The sequence below is a fragment of the Sebastes umbrosus genome, chromosome 2 (genome assembly GCF_015220745.1).
Source record: "Sebastes umbrosus isolate fSebUmb1 chromosome 2, fSebUmb1.pri, whole genome shotgun sequence".
Taxonomy (NCBI): domain Eukaryota; kingdom Metazoa; phylum Chordata; class Actinopteri; order Perciformes; family Sebastidae; genus Sebastes; species Sebastes umbrosus.
In genome coordinates, this window is record NC_051270.1 from 36904001 (window position 1) to 36919619 (window position 15619).

The following is a 15619-nucleotide window of genomic DNA, read 5'->3' on the forward strand; positions in this document are numbered from 1 at the left end:
TAACATTTTGGTCACTGGCGTTCGGTTGTACTTAGCTCCTACCTCTCGTGTCACTTCTGGTAGCAAAAAAACAAGATGGCGACGGCCAGCCCTGCCAAACTCATGGCTTCAAACAGTCCACAAACCAATGGGTGACGTCACGCTGTCTACGTCCACTTCTTATATACAGTCTATGAGCCTTTCTAGATACCAACACCATTGCTATTTTAACCTGATCTCAGCATCAGCACCTGAATGCAGCGTATACTACTTTTTCGAACAACAAAGAAAATAGAAAAACAGCCAAAGCATCCTTCATAATTAAATCATCATTGAGTACATTTACTATGTAGTACTGTAAATCTAATTAACTACTAATTAAACAACCAATCTTGCCTTCTTTTCCAGGCTTTTGAGACTGAACTGGCAACTCAAACACATCAAATTTATACAACCACTCCAGTTTTTGTTCATCTGAGTACCAGAATATGTTAGGGTTTAGTCGAGCCATTTCAAGGACCATTAACTCTCTTCTAAGTCATCATAGTTTTTACTGTACCAAAGAAAATCTGACTCACTTTCCACTTCACCCAAGTCACACAGCTGAACTCACACAATCTGTTTTCCTCCTGAATATTTATTAATCGACCAAGCTCAATAGCCAGAGGAAGAATACCAGCTTTCAGCTGTGCAACTGAATATGTTTGGCCTCTAGATAAACAAGATGCAACATATAATATGATTCAGGGACAAACTTCTGTTTCGTATATCAGCCCGTTCTCATTCCCAAGGGCGTAATTACCGACGCTTTGTCACGTCAATCGGCGCGTGATAACAATGCACAAAGCACCCTTTAGTTTTCCATTAACTACTATGTAAACCCATCAGCGGCAACAGCAAACACTCAGAGAAAGTAATTATTTTATTTCAAGAAATATTCATATTCAATTCTTATTTCTAATTCCGCATTTCATTTCTTATTTACACTGTGGTTATATATTGTATGTTTGATGCACATATTTGTACATATTTCTTATGTTTACTGTCCTGTAAGGTGTCCTGTAATTGTAAAATGTGTTTTCTGTTATATCCCTGTTGTTTCATGAATGTACAGAACACTACAGTATATAGTTTCTGGTCCAGTGAACTTCATCAGCCATTTCTAATCAATAATATATTCATCAAACCTCTAACAACAATATGAACAGCAGTCTTCATAAACACAATAGAACCATGATAATGATTATCACATGATTGACTATAAAAATAAAAATGAATGATGATCACGATGTTAAAATAACAACAGTACTTAACCGAATGATGGTATGTATTCAGTTAGTACTTATTTTATTAGCCTGCATTCAAATATGCTATTTTGACGCTTTAAGGCTAATAAAAATGAGGCAAAATACATGCATAAGGTCATGGACTAACTGTAAAAAACACACTGGTTTCTGATCGGAGTGACTGCTGACTGAACAGATAACACAGCAGGATAAATTAAGCCTGGCTGTTAGTCTGGTCTGGAGCAGGATAGCTGCACAGAATAAATCTCCATGGTAACTAATGTGCCACTGCTTTCATGAATCCCAGTCAATCAGTCAATCAATCAATCAACATTTATTTGTATAGCCCTTTACAATAACCAAATACCCAAAGTGCTTTACATTAACATCAAGAAAAAACAGGAATAAAACATATCATAAAATCATAAAAAGGTACATAAAAAGCATAGGAAAAATGTCAAGGAGTCAAGGCTAAACTGAGCCAGGATAACTGGAAACCCCGGCTCAATACGTTGTCTTGGTTTAGGGAAACAGGCCTCTGCACCGTGAACACTACCAGCAATCCTCTTCCTCCTAACCGTATATGGTCATCAGTAGACGGGACTTCCTGTCGGACCGGAGACACTCGTGCGTAAAGAATCCACTCTCATTGTGTTGAAGAGAGAGAGAGAGGGAGAGAGAGGGAGAGAGAGAGGCGCGGTGAAAGTTGATCCAAGGAAAAGTCAGACTTCAGAAATGTTTCTGTCAGAGTCTGAGGATGAATCAGAGCATCTCCACTCGGATTCAGCCTCTGAGGGCGAGGGTCTGGACGAGGACTACATCCCGAGGGGACTGGCCCGAGGACCAGATCAGTGAGTACTCAACACCCGGTCCAGAGCTGGATCCGTGCCAACGAAACCCCGCGCTTTAACACTATAGACATGATCAGTGAGGTCTGATATGCAAACATGTAGAGTACGTGCAGATGCCTGTTGCGCTAATATCCTGCTCCTGTGCAGACTAGTGTGCACCAGCAGCATCCATTCATCCCTTCATTCATGTTCACAAGCTGCTGCTAGAAGCTCGTCCTGCTGGAGCAGCAGCCGGTGCACTCAGACACACATAATAGCGCTGATGTACATACACGGACAACGAGCACACGCACGGAGAGCACCACGTTAACCTGCAGCTCCTGTTGTTGTTAGTGCTGTTTAGTTAGTGCAGGGTTGGTTTATTTTACGCACACAACTCTCCGTATTTTTTTGCGACATTAAACTCGTGCACATCGCGGTCCATTGTCCTCATTGGGCCCAAAAAGTAGGCCTTTCCTGTTGAAAATGTACCTTAAAGGGAGATTTGTCAAGTATTTAATACTCTTATCAACATGGGAGTGGGTAAATATGCTTGTTTCTGCAAATGTATGTATATATTTATTATTGGAAATCATTAAACAACACAAAACAATGACAAATATTGTTCAGAAACCCTCACAGGTACTGCATTTAGCATGGAAAATATGCTCAAATCATAACATGGCAAACTGCAGCCCAACAGGCAACAACAGCTGTCAGTGTGTCAGTGTGCTGACTTGACTATGACTTGCCATAAACTGCATGTGATTATCATAAAGTGGGCATGTCTGTAAAGGGGAGACTCGTGGGTATACGTAGAACCCATTTACATTCACATATCTTGAGGTCAGAGGTCGAGGGAACCACTTTGAAGATGGCGATGACAGTTTTTCCCCGCCAAAATTTAGCGCAAGTTTGGAACGTTATTTAACCTCCTTCACGACAAGCTAGTACAACATGGTTGATACCAATGGATTCCTTCTAGTTTCATATGATACCAGTATCTTCACTCTAGCTTTTAAACTGAACCTCTGAAAGATCCGATTGCGTTAAAGAAATTAGTGGCGATAAAACAAATTTGCGTTATTATGGCGTTAACTTTGACAGCCCTAGTTTACATGCTTTGAAGTTAAACACATTATTTTTCTCATCCTGTCTGTCTGAATGTACCTGTATTCACACTGTCTGAAACGCTCCATTTCAGCGCCTGGCTCTTTAAGACCCCCTCCCGTCTGCTCTGATTGGCTTGAGAGTAAAATATGGTGCACCTTTGTAAAGGTAGTCCTCGAGCTGTGTGTAATAATGAGACTGCATATGATATGGGAAGGGCAGCCAAATCTATAGGGCTTGTTGAATCACATATTTTCTGAGCTATGCAGCCCACAAAAGAAAACAACGTGGTGTCTTATTTCACAATTTGTAGGTTGGCAGGCACTCCTGATACTCAAATGTACAGTATGTGCCCAAGCACTGAGAAAGGGAGTAAAGGGTGGGAAGGCAACAACCCTCTTTTGTGTGCCTGTGCAATTTTACAAGACATTTTTTTTTTTATGCATTGCTAATTTTACATATCTATCAGCTTGATATTAACTTTGCATAAAAGTAGTACATTTCTCATAAAACAATCTGCAGGGCGATCCCATGTTAACACCAAGTAAAAAGCTTTTGGTCAACAATGAGGAGACTACAGGAGGTGGGTTTTATCAGACACGCTCTATTGACTGGCACCTGCTTCATGTTCCACGAGCTCGGTCTGGACATGGAAAAAAACTGCTTTTAATTTTAGTGCACCTGACTCCTGGAACAAAACAACACCTCCTTAAAATCAATTCACTTTACTGTATACCTTTGGGACATTTTCGAAAGTTGATCTTAAATCCCCTGAAATCTACTTGTTTCTATATAACTGTGTTTTATTTCACATTTTAATCTGTCAAATTATCTATCCTAATAGCAAAAAGGTTAGGGCTTTTATATTTTACTTTATGTATCTATCAAGTTATTTTCCCTAATCAAAATTGTTTAATGACTTTTGCTATTTTATTATATGTTATTTTGCTTTCCTTTTCTTTGTTTTTTTGTAATCAAAGCTTCAGTAGGCAGTTTATTTTTGGCATCATTGGGCAAAAATTCCATAATAACCTTTCAGCATATTGCAATTCAAGTGTTCTGAGAGATATCTAGACATCTGCTCCTCATGGCTCTGTTTTCAGGCTTTAGAAAATCTAGCCCGTGACGGGAGACTTTGACCAATCACAGGTTATTTTATTGAGAGAGCGTTCCTATTGGCTGTGCTCCGGTCATGTGACCGGTACTTGGCGTTCCTTCACCAGATTTCACAATGGCGGCGGCGTCACAAACTTTCTCATTTTACAGCTAAACCGTGCACTACAAGATGATTCTGAAAACATTTGAGGAGAGAAATAGACATTAATGTAACATAATATTGATTCATATTTGATCAGCGCTGCCTAGTCTGACCGTTTGGTCGGAGTTCAGAGTGATTGACAGCCGGCTCTCATAGACAGCAGATGGACAGCGGACCTCAGATCAGCTCTTACTGCTTGTTTTCCTCCGGTCTGTGAAATCTTGCAGATGCTGTTAGGAGCACCGGAGGACACAGAGGAACATGATTTTTTTCAGGTTACCTGTTTCATGTACTACTGTCACGATATAGCGACCGTTTTATAAAAATAACTTTTTTTATCATATTTGCTCCAATCTCACCTACTTCAGCTGTAACTCAATGTCACTGTAAATGAGGGTCGCCCTTCAATGATCTCTTAAGTATAAATAATGGTTAAATGAATAAATTAATGAAAAAGGTGTACTTACTGGAGTGTGATATTGGACAGAACAATACTGTGCGTCATCATCATGATATGTCACGCCCTTAAAGGGCTTTACACATTCTGTTCAGTACAATTAAGCCTGTGAGAACAGTTGTATAATGTCTTCTGCGGCTCCGGAGAAGCTTTGACAAGTATGAGAAAATCAGCCTGATGATGAGTTCATCAGGTTTGTCTCAGCTTGAGCTTGTAGGATACACATTTATAACAGAAAGAATGCGTTACAAACTAGAGGTGTGGAGTTTGACAGTATTGGGCCTTTGCCAGGCTGGGAGGGGTCTGATGAAAGATCTTATTGAGTTGCAATGTGGGATCCAGTATTTTTGGAACTAGACTAATACCGGAGACTAAAAGTCAGGATATCTCGGCCTCTGCTACTTAAATTTTGACCATTCTTTTTTTAATCTGTGTCTAGGAAATCTCCCCAACTTTTAAAGGCCTGTTGTATTAGACTGCATTAGTCTTACAGAGGTGTAACTGCCAACTGTGTATGCAGTAATGATAATATAATAGCCATATTAATTGAGGTTTTTAGGGAAGATATGGAGAAAACCCTCTATTATGGTATGTAAGTTTGTATTGTAATACTGTAAAGTCTCCGTAAAATCAATTAAAGGAACAGTGTGTAGGATCTGGGCGGTATCTAGTGGTGCCCCTCTCTAGAGCCAGTTGTTGCAAGAGTAGCGTAGGTCATTTGGAGCAGAGCCAGTGCGTAGAGTGTGTGTACGAGTGAAGTGAGTGGTGAAGCAAGAGAGAGAGAGCGCCGGCGAGAAAACGTAATCGACTCTGGCCCAAGCAGGTTAACAGTTAACAGTGTTTGGTTTGTCTGTTCTGGGCTACTGTAGAAACATGGCGGTGCAACATGGCGGACTCCATGTAGAGAGGACCAGCTCCCCATGTACAGACGTAGGCAAAGTTGTTGGTAACGTTCCGTTAAAGAGAGAAAAACCCACAATGGTCACTGAAATAACTTGAAACTGACAAAAGTAATAATAAATAAAAATTCACTGAAAATTAACTAATGAAAATCAGATATTGTTTTTGAATTGTGGTTCAGCAGAATCATTTAAAAAAACAAACTAATGAAACTGGCCTATACAAAAATGATGGTACTCTTAACTTAATATTTTGTTGCACAACCTTTTGAGGCAATCACTACAATCAAGTGATTTCTGTAACTCTCAATGAGACTTCTGCACCTGTTGACAGGTATGTTGGCCCACTCCTCGTGAGCAAACTGCTCCAGCTGTCTCAGGTTTGAAGGGTGCCTTCTCCGAATGCATGTTTCAGCTCCTCCCACAGATGTTCAATAGGATTTAGATCAGGGCTCATAGAAGGCCACTTCAGAATAGTCCAATGTTTTGTTCTTAGCCATTCTTGAGTGTTTTTAACTGTGTTTTGGGTCATTATCCTGTTTGAGGACCCATGACCTGCAACTGAGACCAAGCTTTCTGACACTGGGCAGCACATTTCGCTCCAGAATGCCTTGATAGTCTTGAGATTTCATTGTACCCTGCACAGATTCAAGACACCCTGTGCCAGATGCAACAAAGCAGCCCCATAACATAACCGAGCCTCCTCCATGTTTCACATTAGGTACAGTGTTCTTTTCTTTGGATGCTTCATTTTTGCGTCTGTGAACATAGAGCTGATGTGACTTGCCAAAAAGCTCCAGTTTTGTCTCATCTGTCCAAAGGACATTCTCCCAGAAGCTTTGTGGCTTGTCAATATGCATTTTGGAAAATTCTAGTCTCGCTTTTTTATGATTTGGTGTCCTCCTGGGTCGTCTTCCATTAAGTCCACTTTGGCTCAAACAGTGACGGATGGTGCGATCTGACACTGATGTACCTTGACCTTGGAGTTCACCTCTAATCTCTTTGGAAGTTGTTCTGGGCTCTTTGGTTACCATTCGTATTATCCGTCTCTTCAATATGTCATCAATTTTCCCCTTGCGGCCACGTCCAGGGAGGTAGGCTACAGTCCCATGGACCTTAAACTTCTGAATAATATGTGCAGCTGTAGTCACAGGAACATCAAGCTGCTTGGAGATGGTCTTATAGCCTTTACCTTTAACATGAAGGTCTATAATGTTCTTTCTGATCTCCTGAGACAACTCTCTCCTTAGCTTTCTGTGGTCCATGTTCAGTGTGGTACACACCATGATGCCAAACAGCACAGTGACTACTTTTCACCCTTTAAATAGGCAGACTGACTGATTACAAGTTTGAAGATACCTGTGATGCTAATTACAGGACACACCTTAGTTTAATATGTCCCTATGGTCACATTATTTTACATCTTTTCTAGGGGTACCATCATTTTTGTATAGGCCAGTTTCATTAGTTTGTTTTTTTAAATGATTCTGCTGAACCATAATTCAAAAACAATATCTGATTTTCATTAGTTAATTTTCAGTGCATTTTTATTTATTATTACTTTTGTCAGTTTCAAGTTATTTCAGTGACCATTGTGGGTTTTTCTCTCTTTAACGGAACGTTACCAACAACTTTGCCTACGTCTGTAGATACAAACGTCTCATTCTAATCTAATGAAAACACAACATTTTCAGATGATCACACACTAAAGAATCACAGTTAATATTATATCACATTTCTGCCCATAGATCCCCCTAATTGTTACACAGTGATCCTTTAAGAAACTGCCTACCGATAAAATAAACAGATGACAACGTCTGTTTTTGGCTAATCAAGACAATTAAATACCTGATAAATCAAGGTACTTCATCACGTTGGTACATTGATTTGGGAGGGGGGCTTAAAGAGAGTTTCAGACAGAGGGTGAATACAGGTATATTCAGACAAACAGGATGAGAAAAATAATGTGTTTATTGAACATTAAAGTATGTAAACTTGTTCTAGTAGAAACCCAAAACTACAAGTATGAACCTGAAAATGAGCATGATGTGTTCCCTGTGAAGTGGAAGCAATACAATTATACAGCCACTATTATGGCCACTTCACATTACTGCCCTCATTCATCTTTTTGACCTTCTACTTCTCTTTTTGAATAATTGCTTCATTCATTGTTTGTTTCACCGTCAGTCTTGCTTGGAAAAAATGATCTGGGGAAAGTTGCAATTAATTTATTCCAGAAGAATGTTATCCTACTATATAATTAATCTTCACTAGGGAATGCTTATATAGATTATTTTCTGACCAATAACCGACCCTCGTTAACCAATCATTAACCGTTAACCAACAAAATTTCATGCAGGGGTGCTGTGGTTGTAGTGCCCTAACAAGCCACCCAGCTGCAACAATAGGCCGATGCACAAACAGGTTAAATCCATCATGTATCACCAGCTGCAGTGTATGAGCAAAACAGGCAACTAAGTCCCCAGTTCTCCCGTCCGGGAGAGTTAGCAGCCACTATGCTGCGTATATTGTCGTGGACACATAAGTAAGTCTCCACCGCATCATTTAGTTTAGATGCGAGGTTGTCGGCTGGGATGTTAATAATTAACTGTTAACCTCCCGTCTTGAGCTCGCTTGAGCTGAGGAGTTGTAGCATTTATTCACCGACAAATAAACAGCTATAACACCACCAACAACCCCACATTCACACACGGTCTGTCGGACACTCGCTAAAGTTACGCCGCGCTGACAGAGCGTATGTGTGTGGCGGCGGCGAGTACGAAGATACCGGCAATGCGAGAGCTGCTAACGTAGCACAAGAACACACACTGTTTGTGGGACACTCACTAGTTACTAAGTTACGCATGACAGACACACAGCTGACATCCTGCTAAGCTAAACTAAATGATGCGTTGGAGACTTTTACTGGGAAAGTGGCTGCATGTCTGCGACACTACACAAAGCACCGTGGCAGCTACAGTAGCTCTCCTAACGGGTGAACTGCGGACTCAGTTGTCTGTTGTGCTCATACACTACAGCTGGCGCACCGCTGCATGCGAGGCACAAATCTTGTCGGTTAACGGTTAATAATCGGTTAATGAGGGTCGGTTTTCGGTTAAGACATTTTTCAAAATTAGCATCCCCAGTGTGAAGTTATCAGTAATGTTATAGCTATTAACGTAGCAGTGCAGTGTGTGTACAGTTTATTTGTCAGTGAACAAATGCTACAACTCCTCAAGACCCAAGCCAAGCTCCCATGTCTTGCCAGCCACCTGCTGGTTAAAGTGAAGGGAGTTAGCCCTTAAGTTAGCAACAAGTCTGTCTCAGACTCACTTAAGGTGGGCTGTTAAGGTGGACTAGCTATTCTCCTTTAAGTGACAAGCCGCTCCTCTGAGTTTTGCCCTCAGCTTTTTATTTAATGTTTAATATTTCTTTTAACCGTTTAACTGATAGCATTAATTGGTCAAAATTGTAATTAATCCCTAATCCTCACCTATCTACTTTATTTACAGGGCAGATGTCACTGATGAGGACAGTTCAGATGAAGAGTGGAATAGTAAGCCCGCAAAGAGAAGTGCTTCCAGGAAGCGTAGCCACTCGGTTTCATCTCCAGTGTCATCGCCCCTCAAATCCCCATCGAAGAAGTGGCAAAAGAGTCCCCTCAGAAAGAAGATCAACCATGCATCTACACCCAAAAAAGGCACCCCCTCCTCGTCAAATACTGGCAAGGAGGAGGAGGAAGCCGACGGAGACCGGTGGTGTAACATGGATGAGGAAGATGTCGAGCCTCCTCAACCACGGTTCAGACCTGAGAGGGACGTGGGGCCGCAGCTGAACAGAACTGCGAATTACACGCCGCTCGAACTCTTCCAGCTGTTCTTCTCTACGACGGTGATCAAAACATTGGTAAAAAACACCAACACCTATGGGGAAAAGAAATACCAAGGCCAGAAGAAAGGCTTGGTGCCTGTCACAGTAGCAGATATGTACTCCTTCATCTCCATCGTCCTCTACATGGGTCTTGTACCGCTAAAAACTCTGAGAGACTTCTGGAGAGGATCTAAGCTGTTCAACCTGCCATTTCCTGCCTCTGTCATGTCCTGCAAACGCTTCCTAGCCATCTCCGGCAGCCTACACATGAATGACCCTGCGGTCGAAGCGGCCAATGACCAGAAGAAAGGGACATCAGGGTATGACAGACTCTGCAAGATAAAGCCACTATATGGGCAGATTTTGGAGGCCTGCTACACTTTCTATCATCCCCACCAGAATATCTCCATAGATGAACGGATGGTGGCGAGTAAAGCAAGGATCGGGCTCAAGCAGTACATTAAAAACAAGCCTACGAGATGGGGCTTCAAGCTTTTTGTTTTAGCAGACTCATCGTGCGGCTATACCCTGAACTTTTTTGTATACGGGGGAAAAGACGGTGAACCCACAGGGAAGGGGGCAAGCTATGACGCGGTCATGAGACTGCTGAAGATGCCCTTTCTCGGCAAAGGATACAAGCTCTATGTGGACAACTTTTACACCAGTCCAACTCTTTTCCTTGACCTCCTTCAGAGGAAAATCTGGGCGTGCGGCACTCTTCGTTCTAACGTGGCTGGTTATCCCAGAACGAAAAGGAATGACTTGCCTGTGAAAACTCCAAGGGGAACTATCCGGTGGATCAGGAAAGGAGGGTTGCTGTTTGTTAAGTGGTTAGACGCCCGGCAGGTAACGATGTGTTCCACTTTACACAAAGCGTACAGCAATGACATGACGAAGCGCAAAGTGAAAGATGCAGGTGGACAGTGGACAATGAAGGAGGTGCCTGTTCCGGGCTGCATCCTAGATTACAACCAGCACATGGGGGGTGTCGACTTGTCAGACGCACTCATTAGCTACTACAACGTCCTCCATAAAACCCAGAAATGGTACAAGACCTTGTTTTATCATTTTGTGGACATAGCCACTGTGAATGCCTTCATCCTCCACAAAGGATTGTCCAAACTGCAGAATCGGCCTGTGTTGACACAGAAAACCTTCAGGGAACAGCTGATTTTGTCCATGGCTGAGATTGGGTCCACTCCATACCGGTCAGCTCCACAAAACTATATGTTGCCTGCCTCTCCTTTCAAAGTGCCTCCTGCTTCTCCATTCAAAGTCCAGCCTGCCCCCCCGTCAACAGCGCCACCAACCTCCGCGACACCCTCCTCCCCGCCCACAGTGCCACCTGCCTCTCCATCCAATGTACCAGCCACCACACCTCCTTCTCCGTCCACTGAGGTGCCACCCGCTTATGCTATATGCGTAGGTCACCTGCCAGCTTACTTTGTAGAGCAAATGACCAATGTGGCCTCCAGATCTCGGGCCACTGCTGGCAGAAGGAAATGTGCAGTCTGTAAAAGAAAGTCACCCGTCTATTGTAGCACTTGTCAAAAAACACTTTGTTTCACTGCTTTTAGGAACTGTTACAATGAGTGGCATCGAGACAACTATTAACTCACTGAGTAACTACACTTACTAGAGGTGTCACGATTCAATGTGGCTTTTGATTTTAAGGTCACAATTCAATTTAAACATGCCATTGTCATGGTACATTTCCAAAGGGGCTTTTTTTTTCATCACGAGGGATCGCCTCGCTTCCCAGCATTGGCAGTTGATGGGCTGCCACTAGGCACTCGACACCTGATTGAAAGAACGCTTTCCCACTTGGGCTGCTACTCCCAAAAAAAACATGGCTGTTCGTTCATTTATATCATGAAAATAGTTCACCGAAATCAATTTCTGAAAACATTTTAGGCGAGATATAAGCCATGCAGTTGCTGAATCTGTCTTTATTTTGGATCAACAACGCTTAGTTTAAAAGTTTCTCAGGTGTTTCCAGAGGCGGCGAGTCGTGTCGGACACCCGTGATTTACATAAAGTAGTCAACTTTATGCAAATGAGGAGTGGGCGACATGACGGTCCGTCTCTCGAATCGCGCCACCACGCTACCAGAATGCATTGCACGGCTGCATACATAGACAATGAATGGGAAGCGTGGAAAGGACGGTTCTTGTGGACATGTACCATTAGACTATGGAGTCTTGATTCTTAAAGATCATCAAATCATTGGTTTCATGCCCTGACAACTGTCTTTTTCACATTCAAATTCTTCTTTAAAGAGAACTCAACTCCCTTTTTATTTAGAAAGTGTTTAAAAAATGAGACTACAACAGTTTCTCTCCTCTCTTTATTTTCCCCTCTCACTCTCTTCGGAGGCGGAGCTTGTGTGTGCAGAGCTCACAGGGAGTAACAATCTTTAGTGGCAGGTGCTGTGGTTGTGGTTGTTGTCAGTCTGTGAGGGCACTCGTTAGGTGGCCTTTGACTAACCAGCTTCAAAAAGTGGAAGTTCCACCATCATCATCAGCTGGCCTGTTAGTGGACTACATGATAATAACTTTATTCGTAAATCTTAATCTTAAAAACATCTACAAGGACTGATCACACTGCTTTAATGCATTCAACCAATTAACGTATGAGGTCCACAGATATCTTGGAGTGAAAATTGGACTATCATCTACAACGACCTTGACAAGGGATCTACCAGCATCATAAATGGATACATATCTACCTACCTCTGTCTGGAATACCGCTGCTGTGAAAATGGATACCTCATATTAACAGCTTTTGTTATCTACAACGAAGATCCTTTCTTACAACAACTCTGGAAGTGCTAGTTCTAGTTACTGTGCCTTAGCAGATTGGTTTCTGGTTCATTTAACAACAGCTTCTTCAACTTGACTTCCTCCAATAACGTGACTCAAGTTGAGGATGCACCAGCATAGATTGCAGGCAGCGATTAGAAAACTGGAACAAAGTGTTTTTATGCCATAGTTCCCGAGTTCTGTTTCTGGTTTTGATACCAGAATAAGGAAACTGGGATGTTTACACGCACAAACAGCATATAAACAGCACTATTGTGCATATAAACACACTGATACATTACGGTTTACCTCATCAACTCTACCTCATTCCATAGAAATGACACCAACGCAAACTTGAATGATATGAAATGTTTTAGATGTGGTATTGTTTTGGTACATCTATGACCACCTTTACACCTGGCATTAAAATGCGTCTCGTGTCCAGATTGGATCTAGATATGATTTAACCTGATTGCGTTTAAACCTGGTATTAATATGCGTCTCCGGTGTCCACATTGAGATCCGATCGTTCTGTCTGAAAGGGCTGAGGGGGAAGCTACATTACGCAGAGGCTTGCATTTGGGCACTGCCAGAGAGGCGGTGCGTGATGCACGGACACATCAGCCTCAGAATGGCGCCGTTTAGGAGGAGGGGGCCTGCAAACGTGACTTTGCACGCGTACACTCGCACACGCAGAGGGATGAGGAGAGGAGACGCTGAGCGCAGACAGAGCGATGGCGGTGATCTCTCTGGTCCCGACGGTCCAGTGACTGGAGAAGCGCTGGGAACGCGCTGCGGGTTGAGCCTTGCCCCCACCCCAGACACCCTGCCAAAGCTTTGAATACTCGCTGTTGATTACTAACAAAGCTCTGGAGCCCAAAAAATTGTACGTGGGACAGTCCTAGTGTTGCGTATTTTCGTCCACATAGTTGTCAGTAGATTAAAAAAAGGAAATTGCATTTACACTTGTGTTCAATGTGGTCACAATGGATCACAATCCATCCTCAATGTCTTTTGAGTGCATTTACACCCGTACTTTCTAGGGGTGGGGAAAGAAATATTGATTCGCCTATGATGAATTGATTTTTTTAATGCCAGAATCGATACATTTGCTTTGCTTCATTTGATTCTATGGGGAGGTAGAATGAAGTTAGCACTTTTATTGTTGTAGTCTAACGTGACGTCATATCCGTTCCGGTCGGCGTGGATACGACCTGCACCCTCATATATTAAATCCAAAGTGGTAAACACTACACATCCAGTAAAGTATGGAAACACTTTGGGTTTCACACATTGACAGGAAAAGCAGAGCTAGACATCACGGCTAAAGCTGCATGCTAACTCTGTCACGGACAGGAAACATTATCGTATCGCAGTAACGTGCGGTCAAGCCAGCCGTCACGAGATAGGTGAATCGTCCCAGCCCCGGTACTTTCATGTGGTTAAGCACCATCCGATAGCAATCCAATCACCCAAAACGCATGTTAATGCAAGGTGTAAAGATGGTCTATGACACACCGACTGATATCACAGGAGCTCCTTTTACACCGGATCCAAACTTTACATTTGTTTGTGCATGTTTAAGGGATTTTTCTACGATTACAGAATGCAGTATAAAAAAGCTTTATGTATTGCAAAAATGAAAAGCAGTGACCTCAACGTCTCATTCTCCTGTCCTCATAGCTAAACGGGGTTTGGAAATGAACACATGTGCCCTCCAGCCCCTTGAAAAGATCACACATTCACAACTGTTATGGACCTTAGTACCTCTGATTAACTACTGATATTTCAAAGTGCCTCTTCTGTGAGTTGACTTGTTTTTGTTGTTGTTTTTTTATACAGTACTATTTTGTATGTTGTATGTATTTGTATGTGGGTTGAAGTAGGGGATTGTGCTCTTTTGTATGTTCTTTAAAAAGATAGATGAGAGCTCTGCATATAGTGGTTTGTTTTATTTTAATAACGTTTACATATAGTGTTGATTTTTTAAAAGCATGCAGTACCTAAGTATCTAAGAAGAAAGTCAAAAGATTTGACACATTTACTAGTTTCACAGGAACGAGCTGAGCTCATTGACACTTTTGAAGAGATGCTCGACATGATTCAGCGATGCTAAATATGTAAAATAATGATGTGGTACATCGGTAGTGTTACAAACATAACATTTTTCATTATCATACAAGTGATTCATCATCATTTGGTAGCTGGACATGTATTTTCAAGATGTTTGGTACAGCCGTCATTAAAGTTATTACATCTCAAAGACAGTTTTGTCCGTCAACTTTCATTTCAATTCAGATATTAAACATTTTCAAGGAGATATTTTGTGAATTTCAGTCCACATTGTGATTGATTTACCGTATTTGAAAGCATTGAAACAAAATTGTAGTCGTTGGTATGGAAATAAGATGAAATTCCAGTGTTTGCCACCACCGGTTCTTCATCGTAGACACATAGGTTAAATGATGGAAAGGTTGTCATATAAACTGCTGCTGCTCTCTGTGTGTATTTATATATATTTACACGAGTTCCCGCGTACAGCTGTGAAACAGCTGCTCTCAACCTCTCTAATTAGACCTGGAAAGACGAAGTGATGTGAATAAATATAATCTGCTGACTGCAGTTCTTGTTAATTATCATCGAAATCAATCAACACTTTGATAAGCGCACTTGCTATATCAGTCAGTTAATGGGTCACACTGTGAGTCTTTATTACATGAACCTGACGGCAGACACAGACAGTATGCACCGCACACACCGGGAGCTCTGCCATCCGCATAACTTTAAACTTAAGCCGACCACTACGCGGGTTATCAGGACAGAAACATGAAAATACTGAAACTCTGATATTGATTTCCACTACTGTCATTCTATATGCTGCTACTGAGGATTATTCTTTTAGAAGCTTTTAATATGATGCACCACATATATCTTTTAATAAGTGTGCATATCTTGAATTTGCACAAATATCCCAGTGAGGCGATATCTTGATTTTGTAATTATTAATCTGCTTTTCATTTTTCAAGCATGCGAGTTACCACTCGGTGTATATTGCTCCTTAGATGGTGTGTTCATGTATGTTACAGATCTAAACATATTATCAGTGGTGGAAGAAGTATTCAGATCCTT

General features: G+C 41.8%; 2 protein-coding genes across 2 annotated transcripts in view; one reads left to right on the forward strand and one right to left on the reverse strand.

The window, feature by feature from the left end:
- The window catches only part of LOC119500673 (protein kinase C-binding protein NELL1-like), a 384179-nt gene that overhangs the window by 162980 nt on the left and 205580 nt on the right, over nt 1-15619 (reverse strand). The window lies entirely within an intron of this gene.
- Nucleotides 1014-11655, forward strand: LOC119500681 (piggyBac transposable element-derived protein 4). The gene is made up of 2 exons (XM_037790528.1): nt 1014-2116; nt 9332-11655. Exons 1-2 carry the CDS (start codon nt 2001-2003, stop codon nt 11301-11303), a joined length of 2088 nt encoding a protein of 695 aa, XP_037646456.1. The 5' UTR covers nt 1014-2000; the 3' UTR covers nt 11304-11655.